This window comes from Gouania willdenowi, chromosome 13 (assembly GCF_900634775.1).
Source record: "Gouania willdenowi chromosome 13, fGouWil2.1, whole genome shotgun sequence".
Taxonomy (NCBI): domain Eukaryota; kingdom Metazoa; phylum Chordata; class Actinopteri; order Blenniiformes; family Gobiesocidae; genus Gouania; species Gouania willdenowi.
Genome location: NC_041056.1, coordinates 7258164 through 7277637, shown reverse-complemented (window position 1 = coordinate 7277637; position 19474 = coordinate 7258164). Strand labels below are relative to the sequence as shown.

At 36.9% G+C, this 19474-nt stretch overlaps 1 protein-coding gene across 3 annotated transcripts in view; it reads right to left on the bottom strand.

Annotated features, from left to right (window-relative positions):
• cadm2b (cell adhesion molecule 2b) overlaps positions 1 to 19474 on the bottom strand; it is a 223326-nt gene that overhangs the window by 42229 nt on the left and 161623 nt on the right. For all 3 annotated transcript variants that reach the window (XM_028464139.1, XM_028464140.1, XM_028464141.1), the window contains one exon: positions 969 to 1118. In XM_028464139.1, the coding sequence (XP_028319940.1) occupies positions 969 to 1118 (150 nt within the window). The remainder of the gene's footprint in view (positions 1 to 968; positions 1119 to 19474) is intronic.

The window sequence follows — 19474 nt, the reverse complement described above, 5'->3', positions numbered from 1 at the left end:
ACAGTACATTCAAAAGCTGGTATTTTAAACAGTGCACACCCTTGGACATCAGATAGAAGAGGAGTTTGATAGCGTTATCATGTCACTTTTTGTTTTATTCCTATTCTTTTATTCACGCAGTGGTTCTAAAACTTTTTTCTGAATCCAAGTACCCCCTTTCTCTTATTTCTGTACCCCCTTTTGTCCCACTACAACATTTTGCTTAGAAAACTGTTTGAAAACGATGGAATGAACGAGTGAGAACACACCTTTTAAAGAATCTCAACTTGTAAATAATGGAAAGAAACACTATTACGTTCAGCGGTTCTCAACCTTTTTTTGTATCATGATCTCATTTTGATATCAAGAATTTCTCGCAACCCCAAGAAATTTTTTTTTCTAGAATTAGTTTTTTTTTTCATCATGTTTGAGCTCTCTTTTACTGCATTTTAGTCAAACTAGATTTATATTTCACAAAGTGAAAGCATAGAAATACAGTTGTATAAGATTGAGTTTTGTTTCAATTATCATTATTATTATTATTTACAACAATTTAAAAAATCTATTTAAACTTTCAAAAATTTCAGGCGACCCCCATGGGGTCCCTACCCCAAGGTTGAAAAACGCTGATTTAGTGGCTCCTGAATGGATTTATTTCAATAGTTTTTTCCAGTCATCTCACGCCTGGGGTGGGACCAAGACTGACACTTTATTTGTTAATCTTCCACTCTCTCTCTATCTCTCAAGTACCCCCTGTAGTACCATCGTGTACCTCTGGGGTACACTTACCCCCATTTGAGAAACACTGTTTTATTGTATGCAGTCAACCATTGCATGCAAGTAGGTGGGCAGAGGCTATAATGAAGATTACACTGTGTAAGAATTCAGAAAAAATGGTCTGTTTCTGTGATATAATCTGCTGCAGACATCTTTATTACATCTCATCATTTCATCACCAAAGCCATTATCCCAGGGAAAGATTACTTTACCTTTCTTGTCCCCAAAGAACAGCGTCTGTTGTGCTGGGTTTGACCACTGGAGGGAAGTGTTATCATTGTAATCCACACGGCAGGTCATGTTGGCTGTGCCCCCCTCCACCACCGTCACATTCTGAGTTATGGGGAACTGACCCTGGCCACCTGTAGGGATGTAAAACAGAGGTGGAGGTCATGGCTGTGACAGGTGTAGATTGCAGCTGAAGAAGGTTCATCACTGAATCACAATGGTGGATTTCAACGTTCTGTCATCCTGTTGCTCATTTGCATAAATATCCAAATTACCTGAGTCTAAACCAGGGGTCTGCATCTTTTAGAAGTAAATGTGCTATACTGAGACTCTCACAATACATATATAGTAAAATTACAGTGAAAGATTGAACCTGACTCTACATTTTGCCAATGATAGCTTCTTTACTCCTAAATCCCACAAATAATAACTATGATCAACGTTTATTGCCAACATCTTCTTGGTAATATGCACTTCATAGAAAATGCTTTTCATTTCCATTTTAAAGGCTGCTACAATTTTTTTGCAAATGTTGGATGACCTGCAAAGGCGTTGAAGTGTGTGGGTTGCACCCATTGGAACGTGGAGTAAATAGGCAGAGCTTGAGCTTCTTTCCAGGGGGAACAAGAAAAAATAGAATTAAAGCAGAACTAAGTAACTTTTTCACCTTAATAAATACTTCTCGTAGTCCCTCTGAGGGTAATACAAGTGTTTATGGGGTGATTGGGGGTCTTTCATCTTCCCCTGCAGACTCTGGCCAGAAAACTACACTTGCAACTTTCCCTGCCTCGGACCCGGTGGCAGTCTCGCAGCTCTGTTCTCGTGACAACACGTACTGCTTTACGACAGTCTAATACACACTAAAGGTGCGTTCACACCGAACGTGACTGTAGCGACTGCAGTCGCTTCAATTGCCCGTGATGAGTCGCTTGAACACAGTGGTGCTTTTTGGTCACTTCATCACGTCATCGCTCCAGTGACGTCAATACCAGGGAACAAGTGCGTGTGTGCGTGTGTGTGCGTGTGTGTGTGTGTGTGTGTCTGTGTCTGTGTGTGTGTGTTTAGTAGGGTGACAGGGGAGACAACTGGCTGATCACTTCCCTTGTCAGCTTACGGAGTTACTAAAAGATGAGTTCACTCAGAATGTAGGTTTATTCAAGATTAACCGCTTTAATTTTGCACCTGTACGTTTAGGAAGCTTCCCGCTATAGTGAGACGGGCAGCGGGAGATGGGAGCTGATGCCTCTGGGGGTGCGGAGTGTTTACGGCAGTGACATAACCAAAAGTGACCTTTAGGGAGAGCAAATTACTCAGTTCTGCTTTAAATATATAGACCGTCTTGAGATTTGCACCAACCATAATGTGCGTAACATACTGTATACAATAATGAAAAAATGATTAGTAACATAATCGATAATCTTTACTTTAAAAATGTGCATTGACGCGTCGTTCAATGTTGTAAATTCATGGTAAAATCAGGCCGGCGGGCGCTTCTGCTAATTTTTGCTGCAGTACCATACATGAACTGCTGGGTGCAGTGTCACCTTACATTTACATTGTGAAGAATGATTGCACAATAGACGAAGAACCAACCTAAAGTCTCAAAAGTTTGGGACCATTTCACTGAAAACTTATACTACAGACCTGAGGAAGAACTAACTGACTTTGTACAGTCACTGTGTTTTATGGCACTTAAAAGTATTTGTATATTGTGTACATTATATTAAAAATTGTATTTTTCTGAATGAATTTGGGAAAATTGTAAGGACAACTTTTGACCACTGCTGAGCAGCAAAAAAACCCAAAGCAAAAACAAAGAAAAAGAAAAATCAGGGATGCAAGGTACTGAGCTGATTCTGCTTCTCAACCAAAATGAGGAACCGACTGGTTTGTAAGACAAGAAAATGGCTCAAATGTTTGAGTTTGACCTTGCAAACTTTGGTTTCCAAAAAAACAATCTCGAAGAAGAAATGTTTTGAATGTAGAGAATTTTTAGGTTCCCAGTTTTTTGTCTCTCGACTGTAAACCAGCAATACTTTTTCAATGCTCTTTTCAGACTTATACATTATCATAATGGAAGCCTAGTTAACTTCACCTTGAACTTTGTGCAGCTGTTGGATCTGATCACTATTATTTTCGGTATGGAGAAAAACAATGGTGGGTTTGCTCTCTCTCTACTCCTACGGCCTTATTGCAGGGCTCTAATTGGTAGCATGGCCTAATTAGCATTGGCCATGTCCTGCGGTACAGTGTATAGAGCTGTAGCTGGGTGTTAAATTGACACATTCCTGGATTTTGTGCACTTTCGAATCGAGGCTATACAGAGCCGTCCATTTCAGTGTGAAATAAAACTCCTAAATGAGGCCTAATGACTAAGCATCGCTGTATTCTACCAACAAAAAAACATTTCTACGGTGTCTCAGTGAACAGAATTAAACTTTCAATGCAAACATTGCTCTGAAAGGAGTTCTGATGAGAGAAAAGTGTAGGCTAATCAAACTGGCCTCTTTCAGGGTGGCTGTAAACAACAGCTGTGTTAGAGCTCTCAGGTTAATGCTTGAGGCTGAATGGCTTTCATTTGCCCAGAAACATTTCACTGCGCACACACTCCCTCTTTGTAGAAATTTCCTCTTGAAACCATATAGTGCATTCCATTTGCCATAGAATGTGCATGAATATGAAGGTGACACTTTGTCAAGCCTCTTCCAGGTAGCGTTCACCACAGGGGGTTTTTGGACTATAGGAGCTGCTGTTTGCCTCATTAGTAGTGCTCACACAGGCTAATGGAGGAGGCTGGGACAGCTCCAAGTCTGGGGACCTTCCGTGACCTCCAATGTCTTTATGGAGACTATGGCCAACTAGGTGAAGATGGGGTTCACTATTAATAGCAGTTGAAAAATATATCTCCACAATGCACAACACCAATGTGCTCATTATATCCAAGAAAATGGTCGATTCTGGGATATTTCCGTCATTTTGTGTATCAATAATTATTACCATTCTATGTGTGCTGGATTGATAGATTTGATGGATATTTTCATTTTCATTTATTCCCATCTTGATGAGAGGTTACAGTCATTATTTACAAGAGTAACATGAAAATATGCAACTTAACCAATAATTCATATCAATTGAGAACACTCAAAATGTTTGGAATCATAATATGTTTTGTTTATGATGTTAACTTTCTAAATAATTGACACTTCCGCAAAAATCCACACATTGCCATGCAGAAAAGCGAGAGCTAGTGTTTTACTCAAGACCGCACGAGACCAAGACTTTACTTGTCCAAGACCAAAATGCACCAAGACAAGACCAAGACTTTTGAACCATGAGAAGGTTCATAGGTTTAAGAGCATTCACCCTTTAATTTACATTTTTTTAATACATTTGACACACAAAAACAAGGTGACATGCAAAAATCTCAAATCAAAATTGTTTAACTAAATTCTTGCAAAAAAAATAAATCATTGTATGCATTTAATAGCAATTGATAAGTCCAGAAATACTTCAAATATCTGAAAATAATAATAATAATAATTATGTGATATATTTCTGACTTGAAATAAGATGGACTGATGCCCCAGTTTTTGGGAAAAGATTTCCCAAAACTTTATTCATACTTTATTGTTATTATTTCATTTTGTTATCCTTGCTTGTCTTTTTTTTTTATTCTGATTTTTTTGTTTTGTTTTTTTTGACAGTGGTACCAATCCTATAATCACAGACAATATTAGGCCAGAATAAAGACATGTAGGGTGCATGCACAGCTTTAAATATGATGAACTATGCGTAGCTATACTCAAGATATATGAAAATATGAAAAGCTTAAAAAAATACATACAGGGGTAGGTTTAAACTTTTACACATGGAAGTTTGACTTTCAATATATTTTGCAAATTGAAGGAGAGGATGAGTTTCCTCCTCCATCCATGAACATCAGTATTTGAGAGCAGTCGCTTGAGGTAAATGTTTGTACTGTATAAATTAGGACGTATAGGTGCAGTAAAGGAATATTTTTAAAAACCCCATTTAAAGTTGTGTACATGTATACGGCACTAGGATATATATATACTGTAGCTGATATTATTGATAGTCTAAGTCAGGGGTCCACAACCTTTTTTGGATTATATCCCTATTTTGATACCACAAATGTTTGGCAATCCCCAAATAATGTTTTTCTTTTAATTTGTTTTTGATCATGTTTGTCATACTGTGCAACACATTACAGTGGAGCTAAGATTAGCAGACAAAGTGACAAAATGTGTCAACTTAGATGTTTTCATACTGTATTTTATTTATTTATGTATCTTCTTTTTTCCCTTTCTTTTCTTTAAACTGCATTTTATTTTAACTACATTCATATTTGAGAAAGCGAAAGTATAGAATACAGTTGTTTAAGATTGTATGTTGTGTTTTAATTCGAAAAAAATAAATAAATTAAGAGTTAAGAAATATATTTTTAATTGCTAATTTTCTAAAAATTAATTACTGGATAGTTTAGGCAACGCCACATACCCCAAGGTTTAAAGCCACTGGTCTAAGTCTAAAATCAAAGAACTAAAAGCTGAATAATTGTTTCAATAGGTGATTTTTAATGGTTTTTACCGTCATTGGTTTTCTACAAATTACGTAATCGCTTGACAAACACACTTCACTACGGTTATCAGTCTAATTTATTTCATGCATTGTGCCTTGCAGGAAAAAGTGAAACATAATACTGTCAGCCAATAGTTCTGAGTTATGGTGTTGTTTTCCTACGAAGCAAACAAACTGTAAACATAATGGAGGTATGAAAGCGCTCTGGTCCACTGATGATCCAAGACAATTCAGTGAAGTGTAGTGATGAAATGAGGAACAAAGCCTTTACTTCTGAATGACGCCTTTAGGGGGGGAGGAAAAGACTATTCTTTAAACACAAAGCACACCGACTTGAAGATCCATAATACAAGATACTGCAAGTGCCCTTTCCTGATGCTTCAGTGTTTTATATTAACAAAAACAACGGGGGGGAAAGCTTATTCTTAGCTAAGTGCAGCTGAAAGCTGACAGCTTGGACATATTTAAAGTAGACAGCTACAACCAACCTGTCAGGACAGAATGAGTAACCAAAGATGGCTTAAAAAAAAAAAAAAAAGAAGGTCAACTCAAGCGTGATGACAAACGAGGTTTGCTTGGTAATGGTCACAGCACACCTTTAATTTTAGAACAAAGAATGATAATATTGTGTTTCTGTCTGCTCACTTCTTTTAAATTAAGCCTCCCTTTAAAGGGGGAGTTGTGATTAAGACCAGGATGAAACTTCCACCACAGAATTAATGAGTTCCTTATTGAAACGTTAAAGTGAACCTGTTGTGAAATTCAATTGCAAGCTTTATCAGAAGATTACAAGTAATGCTGGACGTTGTGTTGGGTACATTTCTTATCAAAGTCCTTTAAGAGCAACCAGGAGTTCATTAAACCTGCCATTTCTTCAGACACGCTCGCCAACATGTTGCGACTGGAATCACCATGTAGTCGGGTCACAGATTGTTGGCGAGCATTGCTGAGAATGCAGGTTTGATTAACTCCTGGCTGCTCTTAAAGGGATCCTCCACTGTTTTTACAAATGTGGCCTAAAACCTTTGAAATGTACTTATTAGAAGATCTATGCCTAACAAAATGCATTGTTTTTGCACTAAACTTGTCTATGATTATTCGCTAACTTTAGCCACCAGAGCATCAGCCACGCACTGTTTAAGGGGAAGTTAAGACCCCTCAGGAGAGCTCTTCTTCTCTGCCTCATTGTCTACTACAAAACCGCAGAGTTAGAATTGTCACCCCCCTTCACAACTGTTTTTATTCTCTTTCGGTAAACAAAAGAGGTTTACATCGGTATTTCTAACTTTTTCTGTTCTTTTAGAGCAACTAAAAACAGCACAAGTTGTCGTTGTCAAGCTGATAAATGATACAAAAAGCAGAATAAATACTTCACTCCAATAGGAAACACTGGGATGTTTACAGGCAATGGGGCCGTTTGACATCATCAATCACGTGATTTCAAGATGGCTCTAAAACGGTAAATTACTCCCATTTTTAACAGTCAACAAAACAATTATGGTGCAAAAATAATGCGTAAATAATGGATAATCTTTTTAAAGAAATGAACTCAACAAACCTCTAGTATTAATACCTTTTGATAGAGCCTACAATTAAAATTCACTACATATACTCAAACATTTATGTGCCTCCCCTTTGAAGAATAAAATATTTTTAGCCACACAATTGCAACAGAATGTCAACAAAATGGGTAAAAAATGTAACCTTTATTAAAAAAAAAGGTAAAAATTCTGACTATTCTTCTCCAAAACTCATAAAAACAACAAAATGTGCAATCATATGTATATTTTAGAACAGTAACAAGAAAGTTATTTTGGTGCAAAAATAATGAATACATATTTTACTATATGTTTAATGGCACACCCCTCAGTTTGGTGCTTCCAACCTTCGGTATTAGGACATTCCCAAATCCTCTAGTACCATGAGTGTTCTCTTTAAAAGTGAAAAATATATGTATGTTGACTGGTAGAGATTTTCTAAATGCTTTAAATAAATTTTACAGAGTGTAATATTTCACATGGTCGTGGATTTTCAGTTACTTAGATTGAATAAAGAGATTATTAGTGTGTGCTAAATATACTATTGCTCATATTTGTAATAACAATAGTGCATGTATTGAACTTTGATCATTTTGTTTTTTTATATGTCTGATGTGGGCTTTCCATCAGAATCAGAAAAAAAACTTTATTAATCCCTGAGGGGTAATTAGAAGGTCAAAGAGCGACATATTAAAAAACAACAGTAATACCATGACAATACTGGTACTGTGTGCAAATATGTAAATATCTTTCCTTGAACCCACCTGTAAATATGTATATACTGTATCTGTATTCTTTGTTGTTATTTTTTCTATCTGTATTTATATTTATATATATCCTCTATTATTGTAATGTTTATTTTATCTTCATTGCACTATTTTTTGGGTTTTCTGTGTGTTGCCTTCTGTGTTCTTTTTTATTGCACTTTTAGCTGTCATGATAAATAAAGATACTCTACTTTAATGATAAGAATTATACACACATGCAGAAAAAGGAGCACGACTACACAAAGAAAATGTGCAGATGAAAGATAAGGTGCAAAAACATGAAAAATGATTAAAAATAAAATGATAATGCATACAAATCAATAAAAGTATAAATACTACATATGTAAAGAGATTTCCATGTCAGTTTATTGTCAATTTTTACATCAAGGAATTTATTTTCAGTAGTATTTTCTAACTGGCTGTTGCCTATCTTTATTTGTGTCTTTATTTGTATTTCTGTTGAATTTATGATGACATTGTTTTGTACTGGTGACCTCACTCTAAATAACTGCTAAAGCCAACCGAAACGGACCTACAGTAACAGTTGAAGCTATAATTGGTCCCTTGACAGAGCTTTAATTTTACAATGCTTGTTTTTTAATGATGTTCGCATGGACCTCAGAGGGCTTCTTTTTTTTTTTGTTCACACCAGGAGAGCAAAGGAGCTCCAAACTGGCAATTTCCCCCCAGAGCAGAATTACAGTCAACATTCAGGTGGGCCACCAGTGCACTGATCATCAGTCACAATGTCAGCAAATACAAGATTAGTGGAGTCGTTTGCTGTGCTGCACAGTCCTCTTGGTGCTGACACATCTCTTCACGGAAGCATCAACTTTCCCCGAAGAAACCGAGCGACACGAAGCAAATTTTCCACACGCGCCACTGAAATTAGGTAGAAATGCAAATTGGTGGAGTTTGGTAGCGTCTCTTTTGTAAACACTAACGTTTGATGATTTGATTCTGAGGGGGCCAACCGTGGAAACAGATGTCTGCCTAAAAACACAAACTAGATGTAGATTATCCTCGTCTCCGGGAGGAATGAGGTCTGCTCGGCACGTGTGGAGGATGAATATGAATATAGATGTTGCGAGCGGCTGGCTCTTGAGTTGTACACTAGCAATAAAAACCATTTCATTTCATCTGAGGCGGCCTCTTTTCATGCTGGGATTAGAATGCAGCTCAGACCAGGGCTTGATGGAATCGGAGTCTGACAATATTACAAGCACAAGAATATGATACTTATAGGGTATTGATTTGGGGGTGTTCTTGCGGCCTGGGTGAGGAATCTAGAGAATGTGAATACGTTGGAGATGAAGCTCTTTGTGACTGTACTTTCAAGGAGGACGAGGAGCGGCAGCTGATTTATGTAAATGAAGTGCTTTATCACTATTGCTGTACTGGAAATCTTTTTTTGTTCCCCTTTTAGATGTAGTACACACTGAAAACATGTGCACCAAGGATGGATCATTAGAGACGGTGGTGAATATATAATATCTACTGATTTGTGTGATGACTGCTGATCCCAGGCCATTGGGGAATATACAAGGAGCATCTCTTTCTGAGAGAACATGAGTTGCTGAAAGAAGAATGAGCCATACCACCCCAAAAGCCTTTCTCAGTTTCAGCTGACTGCACCAAATAATGGAAGGCAGCGCCTTGATGAATGGCTGGGGAGCAGTCAAGCACACCACAACAGAATAAACCTTAAACTGCAGGCAGGATAAAAAAAGGAAAACAAATAACTAGAGAAATACTTAAAAGAAAATGACTTCATTCATTAAGGAGTATCGAGGTAATTATTCATTTTTGTAGTAATAGGGACACCGAACTGTTATCAAACCACAATTTCACCTCTGGTGCTTCATTTTACACCAGCTCACTTGCAAATAGAGGTGTTGGAGGTGCTGAGCTTCACTCTGCATACCAACGAGGTATAGTAACTCTAGGCAGTGCCTCTCAGTGGAAACAAAAAGTCATGTTGGAACACATGTCTACAAATCACATTTATTGACCCTGAGAGTCAAATGTCTAAAACGCTTTGTTTGATTCAGCCGTGTACCTCTTCTTTTAGGCTGTTCCATAATATAATAGCATGATTTTGGAAGACTATACAGCACAAATGCAAACATATATACGCAAACCTCTGCCAAGCACCACATATCGTATGGCAAGGATGGGCAACTCTATCACAGAGGGGGCTACAAACATGATCAATATTCATGTTAGCATTTTGAACAAGAATACATAGTCATCAACGTCACATCAGAATATAAAATTATTAACTATCCTAAACGGTTTCTATGAAAAGCTGTCCCCTTTGAAGATACCCCGAATAGAGTAAAAACAAGTTCTGATGAACTACGGCCAGGCCTATGGCCCGCGCCAAATAGCACGTACCACATTCCCGAGAATTCAGTGAAATGACTCTTTTCCACAGAGTAAAACAAATGAAATTGTGCAACGTAAAATCATAATCTATGTTGAATTGCCTTTGAAATGATATATCACACAACTATGTTCCGATAAATTTAAAAATTACCGGAAAAGGGGGTTGGCCCTTGGTCCCCCCTCCCCCCGCTTTTAAAAAGGTCTCCTAGAGGGTGTTGACGTTACGCTAGTTTTTAGTCATTTTGTGTGTTTTTGGAGTCATAATGTGTTCTTGGTAAAATTTTGTGTATTTTTATGTCATTTTCTGCATCTTTGGTGTTGTATGTTTGTATGTTTTATGAGTCATTTTTTGTGTTTTTGTGTACTTTGCGTTATTATTATGTTGGGCTTCATATACCTTCCAACTTGTTGAATTACAATTTTTGAAGTCTTGCTTTGGGGGCCGCAAAAAAATAATAACTGAGGGTCACATGTGGCCTCCGGGTCACCAATTGCCCATGTTTGTCCTATGGGCATATTTTTTTAAATATTGTGATGAAATGCACAATCCTGATTCAATACAGATTAAAGCCAGTGTGATAATTGAGGAACCAACTCAATATACAGTAATTGAGACATAATGAGTCACATTTCACCCAGATCGGTCAATTATGAACAAAAATTTTGCAAATGATGAAAGCTAGGGATTTTCTGAATTTTGAAAATGATCCAAAATCAGAATATTGATCCTTTTCAAAATGTAATGGAATCATCATTTACTTGAATTACTCTAATTACTTAATTTACATCAAATATTCTAACTAATACCTCTCCATTCACAAGTCTCTCAATCCCACCTACTCAGCCCAGATTGAAGAGCCGACAGGTGCTAGTTTTTATAAAAGGGGCGGGGCTAACAGTGCTTGTTAGTGACGTAAGACGGTCACAAAACGTCACAGAATCTTGTTTTTATTCAACAGTAAAATGAAATTGTAATAGCTGAGTTTCAACCCATAAAGGGCAGTCACTCTTGCATTTTACACCAAAATACACCAAATTGAAATACTTGGACTAAAACGTTGAGAGTTGGACCAGAATCAATCAACAGCACTACTTAATAATATAATTCATTTCTATGACATCCTTAGCAAGGGAAAAAAAATGATACTCATAACAAATAAAAGCTGCTCGTGAAATAAATAATGTCACACTTGAGTTTGATTTTCAGCAAACTATTAAATCAAAGCTGTGTTCTTTATACTCTGGATTCCTATGGCTGTAAACTTTCCCCTAAAGCATCAATATTTACAGTAAATATGAAACACATTTTTTAGGATACTATGTAAACAAAAATAAGTCTTTCAAAAAGTAAAACAAAAGCAGATTTGATTAAAACTTCAAAAGCATTTAAACAAAATTCTCATCCAAGCAATAAATACACCAGCAAATTGACAAATGTACCAACTGTAAACTCTGTTTCTCATTTACCAGCATGTTAGGAGAGAAGGCTGCCTGAAACCTGCAGGGGATGAATATTCCTTTTAATTAAGAGGAACATCCGTTGTGGGGACAACAAAATATAACAGCATGCTTTGGTTCCCAGTCCAGACTAATCCAGACAGTCAATGGCAAGTTTACTTTTATTTTGTAAAGAAATGACTTTGATTATTCCATAATATATCATTGGAATCCTAGATTTGATTGTTTCACTTACTCTATCATAGTTTGTTCAGGGTGTTTTTTGCAGTAATAATAATACATCAATTTTATATAGCGCTTTTTTGGACACAAAATCGCTTTACAGAGTTAAGGGATTATCTTTCACTCCACACTTAGTGGTGGTGGTAAGCTACTATTGTAGCCACAGCTGGCCTGGGGCAGACTGACGGAAGTGAGGCTGCCATAGTGGGCCATCGGCCACTCCGACCAGTTCCAACACTCACTCACACACTACATTCATTAGATACAAATGACTTCCCATAATGCCATGCGATAAAGGCCTATCCATCCATGCAGAAGGCTTCACACCCTAATTTTAGCAGGAATACAAAAGAAAACCTGCAACTTCTGCTCTAAATAAGTTCAAGAGTAGAAGTCATGCCTATATTTACCAACCAAGCTCTTCCCCTATAGTGTGAGAAACAAAGCATTGGCTTAACTAGACTTGAGCTTGCTATAATTTACCAACATTTATTAAAAAAATAGTTGCCATGCAAATGATTTTGATGACGTTGAGTAAGAATATGGGTGCTCCTGCATATAATCCTTTGAGGATTATACAACAAGAGCTTTGCAAAGAGACAATTACAATCAACAGATAACTTGTCTGTGGAGGTTCTAAGTCATTCAGGTCATGTTTGTTAGTTGAAGCAACTGGACTTGAAGACGTTTCATCTCTCATCAAAGAAGCTTCTTTCGTTGTGAAACGAACTAGCTCGGAGTCCGGGATTTATAGTGCAGGGTTGATTAACATATTGTGTGGCTTATTACAATAATAAACGGTCCCTGGTGTCGGCCGACTCACTTGGAATGTTGATAAGTATTTGGGGAGTGAAGAGATGATGGGATTATAGATATTAGAGAGATTGTGAGATTAACAATAGTGTCACCCTCATAACAAAAGTGCCCAAGTACATTTTTGGCCAATTTGATATTACATGCTTAACTTATCAATAAAGAGGTAATATTTTCAATGCTGTTTATTTATTGTTTGTCTGTAAGCATGGAATACGTGAACGTATTTTGACAATTCTAACCAAAGATAGTCATTACACCATGGAAGATTCCATTACATGTTGGAGGCGATCTAGATTATATACTGATTCTGGATTAATTAAGTTTAAAAAAATCAAGAATCCATATCTCTCATTTGGTGTTTTCCAAGAATTCACATCTCGTAATTGTAATTGATAATTATTATCTTGGGTTGGTTTCTATATAACCCCACCCATTTATGTCCAGATCAGAGCCAGACTGCACATTTCATTGCATACTTGAAAAATGGGGGTGGCTACATATTTGGACCTACTGTATCATTATAAATAGAGATATACATTTCTTATAAGCCTTTAAAGTGTGAATTATCTTGGTACAATGATCAAGATCAAAGTTCAGTTACCTTATTATTCGCTTCAAGACCAAGAAACATACCAACTTATTTTTTGTTTTCAGATTGGAATGCAACTACTACTTCTTCCATCCACAGGAAGTTGTTCTTCTAATCTTTATTCCTGCAACACCCCAAGGAATACCACACTGTAGATAGCATGTGTGCATTTTTTATTGTGGTTAAACAGATGTCGAAATTCACTGTTCTTGTCAATTAGCTCTGTGTTATATATAATTCCAGTTAATTGTCAAGACATGAGAGCAAAACCGGTCAAACCGTACACACAACAGTGTGCAGTTTTCTTTATCATTATCAGAAAACCGACTTAAATTCCTCCAATTTGATGTATTGCATCCTCTGCAGAGTTTGAGGTTAAGTCAGGTATATGGGAGATTTATTTCTATATCTCTAGTTCACAGACAATGATCTTACGGTTGACCGGCTGAAATCAATAAATAGGTGTCACAGAAGGTTCCGACAATATGAAGGGCACATTGTAAAAAGCACACCCACAGTCTTCGTCACACAATGTCACAATAACCCCAATCGGGAAGTTATGTTTTATGAATACATTGTGCAGCAAGAAAGTCATGCAAATGATCAAGTTTGGCTACAAACTTTGATGTAAAGAGATCCTCATTTGACAATTATTTTTAAGAAATATGTACGGTTTAAGAATATTATGTTCGAGTTCATCACCTAAATTACAACTTGGAAATGGCAAATACTCAACAAAGATTAAAAGCATTCAGTCACAAATATCTGGACATTATTGTTAACTTTTTTTTAACCCTAACCCACGATCTCTTGCTGTTGTTGATGCTTAATGTCAGGAAAGTGCTTTATGTTCTACATCCAAAGGAAAGGAGTTTATCCCCGCTGACTCAGAACAAACGCATTCACTCCTGCAGTCGGTTTAGCTCAGTATGCAAAACTTAATATCTGCATGGCGACTGCATTCCTCCAGGACCAAGAACAGAGTACAAGCTTCATAACAAAATATCCAACAGAGTCCCAACATAACCAAAGACAAAGGCTCCCAAGCTCCCAATTCTCTTAATGTAGTAAACCACTAAACAGTAACCAGGGGTTTTGGCTGTAACCTGGTTAAGGAGTCACTGTACTGCCAAACTTCCACAAATCCTGCCACAACCATGACTTTCTTTTCACTGATCTTTTCACTGATCTGTTCACGTGATTCTGTTGCTAACTTCCAGACAAAGGCTTGCTCTTGGCTTTATTTGTTGACCTTTTTGTCCCTTACGAGGCCAAGTAGAGTTTTCACAAAGAGGTAGAACTTGTGACAGATGCTGAGTTCAGGCCCAAGATGAAAGATTGCTGGATTTCCCTGTCATGACACCTAGACTATGAAATGCCAGGAAAACTCACATCTGAAATACTCTCACTTTATTCCCCCTCACATTCTATTATTCATTCTCTGATGGACGCTTGACTCTCTGTTGGCAAGAAAAGTATTCTGTATCTGAAGCTTTTTGTCCTCAAATTACTATATTTAGTGTGGTACCATCTCACAGTTTCTGAGGTATGGTTACAAATATTGGCATGAGGAAGATCCACTCACAAATTGTTGATGAAATGACAGCTATTAGAAATAACTTATAGGGCTTTTCTATGGTGTTGTTGGTGTAGAATAACATATAAACAGTTACAGTTCCATGCTATTCCTAACCGTGGTGCTGTACTCAAGACAACACTATCCCAGAACAAGACTCTCCCAAGACCAGAATGCACAGAGACCAAGACTTTTGGGAGTCGAGGCCGAGTCAAGACCAAAACGCTAAAATCCATGTTAAAATCCATAACAAGGTTGAACAAGGTTTTTTTAATTTGAGTTTAACTTTAAATACATTTGACAAGCAAAAAAAAAGGTGTATGCAAATCTTTCAAAGCACAACATTAAAAAATCTCAAGTCTTGACAAATTTGTTCAACTAAATTTTTGCAAAAAAAAAAAAAACTATTGTATGTATTGAAAAGCCACTGATAAGCCCAGACATATTTTAAATTAATAAAGTAAGTATTCAGAGATATTTCTGAATAGAAACGAGATGGACTGATGGCCAATTTGTGCAGGTGGCACTGGAAAAGATTTCCAAGGAGGCAGAACAATCAGTGAGCTAAAAATAAGTGTTTTAACTCAAATTACAGCATGATTTAATCGGGAACAGTTCCAAGTGTTGCTCCTTATTATTACAGTAGTGAAGTTGAAGAACATCAGATAAGTGCTGTTCTCCAGCGAGTCTAAGATTGAGACCTTCAAAATGTGGTCTTGATACCAAGACCGGTCTAGACTAGTAAAACACTACCTAACCCCTAAACATGTATACAACAACACCCCCTAACCCCTAAACACATATATAACAATAAAGAACCAAATCGTTCACCAAAGCCGCTTGTACATTTCCATTGCAGAATAGCTTTCAAAAGTTGCTGTATTTCTAAATTCCGATCTGAATGATCAAGACAGGCCGAATGGTTTAAAATAAATACAGAGTCTTTGCATTAATGTGAAGAGCACTGCAGCTATATTCAAATTAGGCCAATGTTGATAAAGTGTTTGCATTGGTGTGCTGAATGAGAGTTTCTCCCCAGGTGTAAGTGTACACCGGTTGAGCTGAGTCAGTTTACACGGTTTTAGATCTAGGACAAAGTGTGTCTGTGCTATGGATTTATATTAGTAGGTAGCAAAACGAACAAAAGAGTAACATTCTGTACTGTGAAACTGTTCCATGCCCATTAAGTTAAACAGGAAATCCCAACAAACATCATCTTATCTTAAACAACACTCTGAAGAGATGTTTTCTGAGGGTTTTTTGAGGGCTTCATTACTCACTCCATGATGTTGAGAACATGGATATGTGGGAAATTTATGTTGTGGTGCCACCTGCTTTTTAAGAATCCGAAAATTGCAAGTTATTGTAATTTCTCAGAGTGAATTTGAGCATGTCTGAACTTGTAAGTTTAGTATTGTATATGACTGCATTTCGCTCGATATAAGTGTGCTTGTTCAGACCGAAAAACACTCTGCTCCGGATCAGTCTTGCGCTTTATAATTATTGAAGCATGGGGGGGAAAGGGAAAAAGTGCAGACTTGGAGCTCTGTGTAGCTCTTTCATTTAGCAATGGGCTCGGTCAGACATGCATGGCACCTCGGAGTTGAACTGAAATCAGGAGCGATAGTCTCAGCTCAGAAAGATGTAATCATGCCTGAAAGTGTCCGTCTCAGGCTGTCTAGATAATGGCTGCCTGTCTCATGATCCCCAACTGTAGCATTGGTATTATTGCTTAGTATAGCATTTATGCGATCATGCTGCCAACACCAACAACAATCCTCCCTTAAAGTGAATGAAGTGCAGGGGATGAATGCCAACCACTTTGTCAGTGCCTGAACTCCCATAACTCAAAACTCTGGATTACTAAAACATGATTAAACAACTGCACTTAAGTAAGCAATATCTACTGCTAATCTATCAAAAATTAAAATTTCTATAAAATTTATAAAAAGTGAGGTCAAGTTCTCATCATAATGTGTGGGTGTGGTTTATAACGGTGTTTCTCAAATGGGGGTACGTGATGGCACAACAGGTAATAGAGAGGGAGAGAGAGAGAGAGAGAGAGAGAGAGAGAGAGAGAAAATTAACAAATAAAAGTATTTTAAAAAAGCATTAAAATATGGGGTTTTATGATGTTTATTTTTAGTTAAAAAAATAATAATTACACTAAATATTACTAGCAACTCACAAAACGACAAACAAAAACAAACAAAAGAAAAGAAAAAAATACTGAATAATAAAAAGAACAGATAACTAACACCAAAATACACAAAATGACACCAAAATAGAATAGAATAAAATAAAATGCTTTTATTGTCATTTTACACAAAATACATTAATTAAGAAACAACTCTTTTGGTGAAAGATACAGAGAAAATAAAAATGAAAATAGATAAGTGTATTTACAAGAGAAGCCACTAAGACGATAATTAAACAAATAAATAGACAGTGAGAACAACAAGGATAAATAAAAAGGATAAAAGAGACTAAGAGAGAAAAATACTCACTATTACCAGCAACACACAAAATGGCCACAAATGAGACAGAAATACACAATATCACAGCAAAATGCAAAAAAAACAACAAAAACAAAACCAAAACCAAAAAAACAGCTAAACACATACAATGACACCAAAAAATACAAAATGATGATAGAAACGATTTTGATTAGAACATTAACTGAAAATACAAGAGCCCGTCTTGGTTCCACACCATGCAGGAAATAACTATAAATGATAAAAAACTATAAAAATAAATCTAAACACTAAATACTGTTTCATTCCACTTATTTACAAAATGAGATTCTTTAAAATGTGTGTTATCACTCATTCATTCCATCATTATGCTCTAAAGTTTTTTGTTTCTTTTTCACAGAATTGTGAGCAAATTGTTCTCGTCGGACAATGTCAAAAGTTAGAGGAAGTGGGTACTTGAGCAAAAAGGTGTTTGAACCACTGGTCTTTAATGAACACAGAATATACATTATAGACAACCCCAAAAAGAACGTACAAAGCAGGGGTTAATTTTCCGCATAACATTTTTTTTTACACACTGAATAGATTCAAGTGTGATGGAGAAGATAGACATCTGACCAGAGTTGGTCACCCCTGCTATAAAGTTATTAAGAAAAGTATAGAAACTGAATACCTCATAAAAACTTCCTCTGAGACTTTTCTTTGCAAATTAAAAAGTCATGTTACAGAAGTGTTCTCGCTCTGGAAAGTCCATCAGAAATGTACATGCACTTCAGTTTTGGCCTGGAGCAGGTTAGACCTGTCCCTTTGACCTTTGGTTGACACATTTTTCTGCTTTGCTGCCGGCCAAACCACTACTTTATCATAAAGTTATGTTCTCCAGCTGTCCTTTACTGCTCCATCACTGGACAGTAAAGTAATTTATATTTTAAATTTCAGTAATTAATTCCCAATTGAGTGTAATGTTTACTATTACTACTCACTATAAATGACCGGGACCTTTAAACCCAAATAATAGAGCTCATGATAACATAATTTTACAACATACACATGCCTGCGAAAGTGGGGTTTACAAGCTTCGACGCCACGGAGAGCGACTGTCATTTTGAAGTCCATCAAATGGACATGAAGTATAACAAAACAAGAGAACAACAAAAACATTAGGATGGTCACTAACACATATTCAAAGCAGTTCAGCACCACGGATAGCGACCACTTTATTTTGACACCCACTTTAACCATTTCAACTCAGAGCCTGTATCAGTAGCTATAAAGTGTAGTAAAACTGGCACAGCGGCCCACATGTTCACAAACAATATTTCAATATGAAGTACTATAGACCTACTCACCACTATTTGAAGGACATATGACAAGCTTGCGCTCCGCGAACTCGTCCACGATGCTCTGTATGTCCATTTCCTTTGCTCTCTCATTCTGTATGAACATGATGGCAAGTCCACTCAGTCTCTCCTGTCCCACGGTGCTCCTCAAATGGTTTTTAATAAGTTTTAACTTGGAGAATGAGCGGGACACGTGACAGATGTGCGCGTGCATACTCATGCTCGTGCAGAAACCATGTTGTTTAAATATGTGACGCTTGAAAAATTAAAAAATGGCAATGAATGAACCACTGTTAAGGCTCGTAAATAGTTCGTAGTATATATAGAAAGCTTGTCACCTGAGGAAACTCACTTTAAGTACAGGTGAACGATTGAGGGACCCATGCAGCATTCCTGAAAACAAGTGGTCATCTGATGTGCGCTCCTGGCTCGATGTTCAATGACCAGACATTTATACATATCTGATAGAAAAACCCAGTGCATAAACAAAAGAATACTTAAAAGCATTACGTGTCTAGATGCTTGGACGGCTGCTGTACTCCTGTTAACGAAGGTTTCCGTGTATTCTGCTCAAGTTCAACGGATGAGTTTCCATCTCTATATTAAGTCTCCTCCTCACTGTCCCACGTCTGCATATCAGCAAAATGAAAATGAGTTTGATTAAATAAAGTTAATCTAAAAAAACAAAAACATGATTGTTGACAGAGTTTGTGATAATCAGGC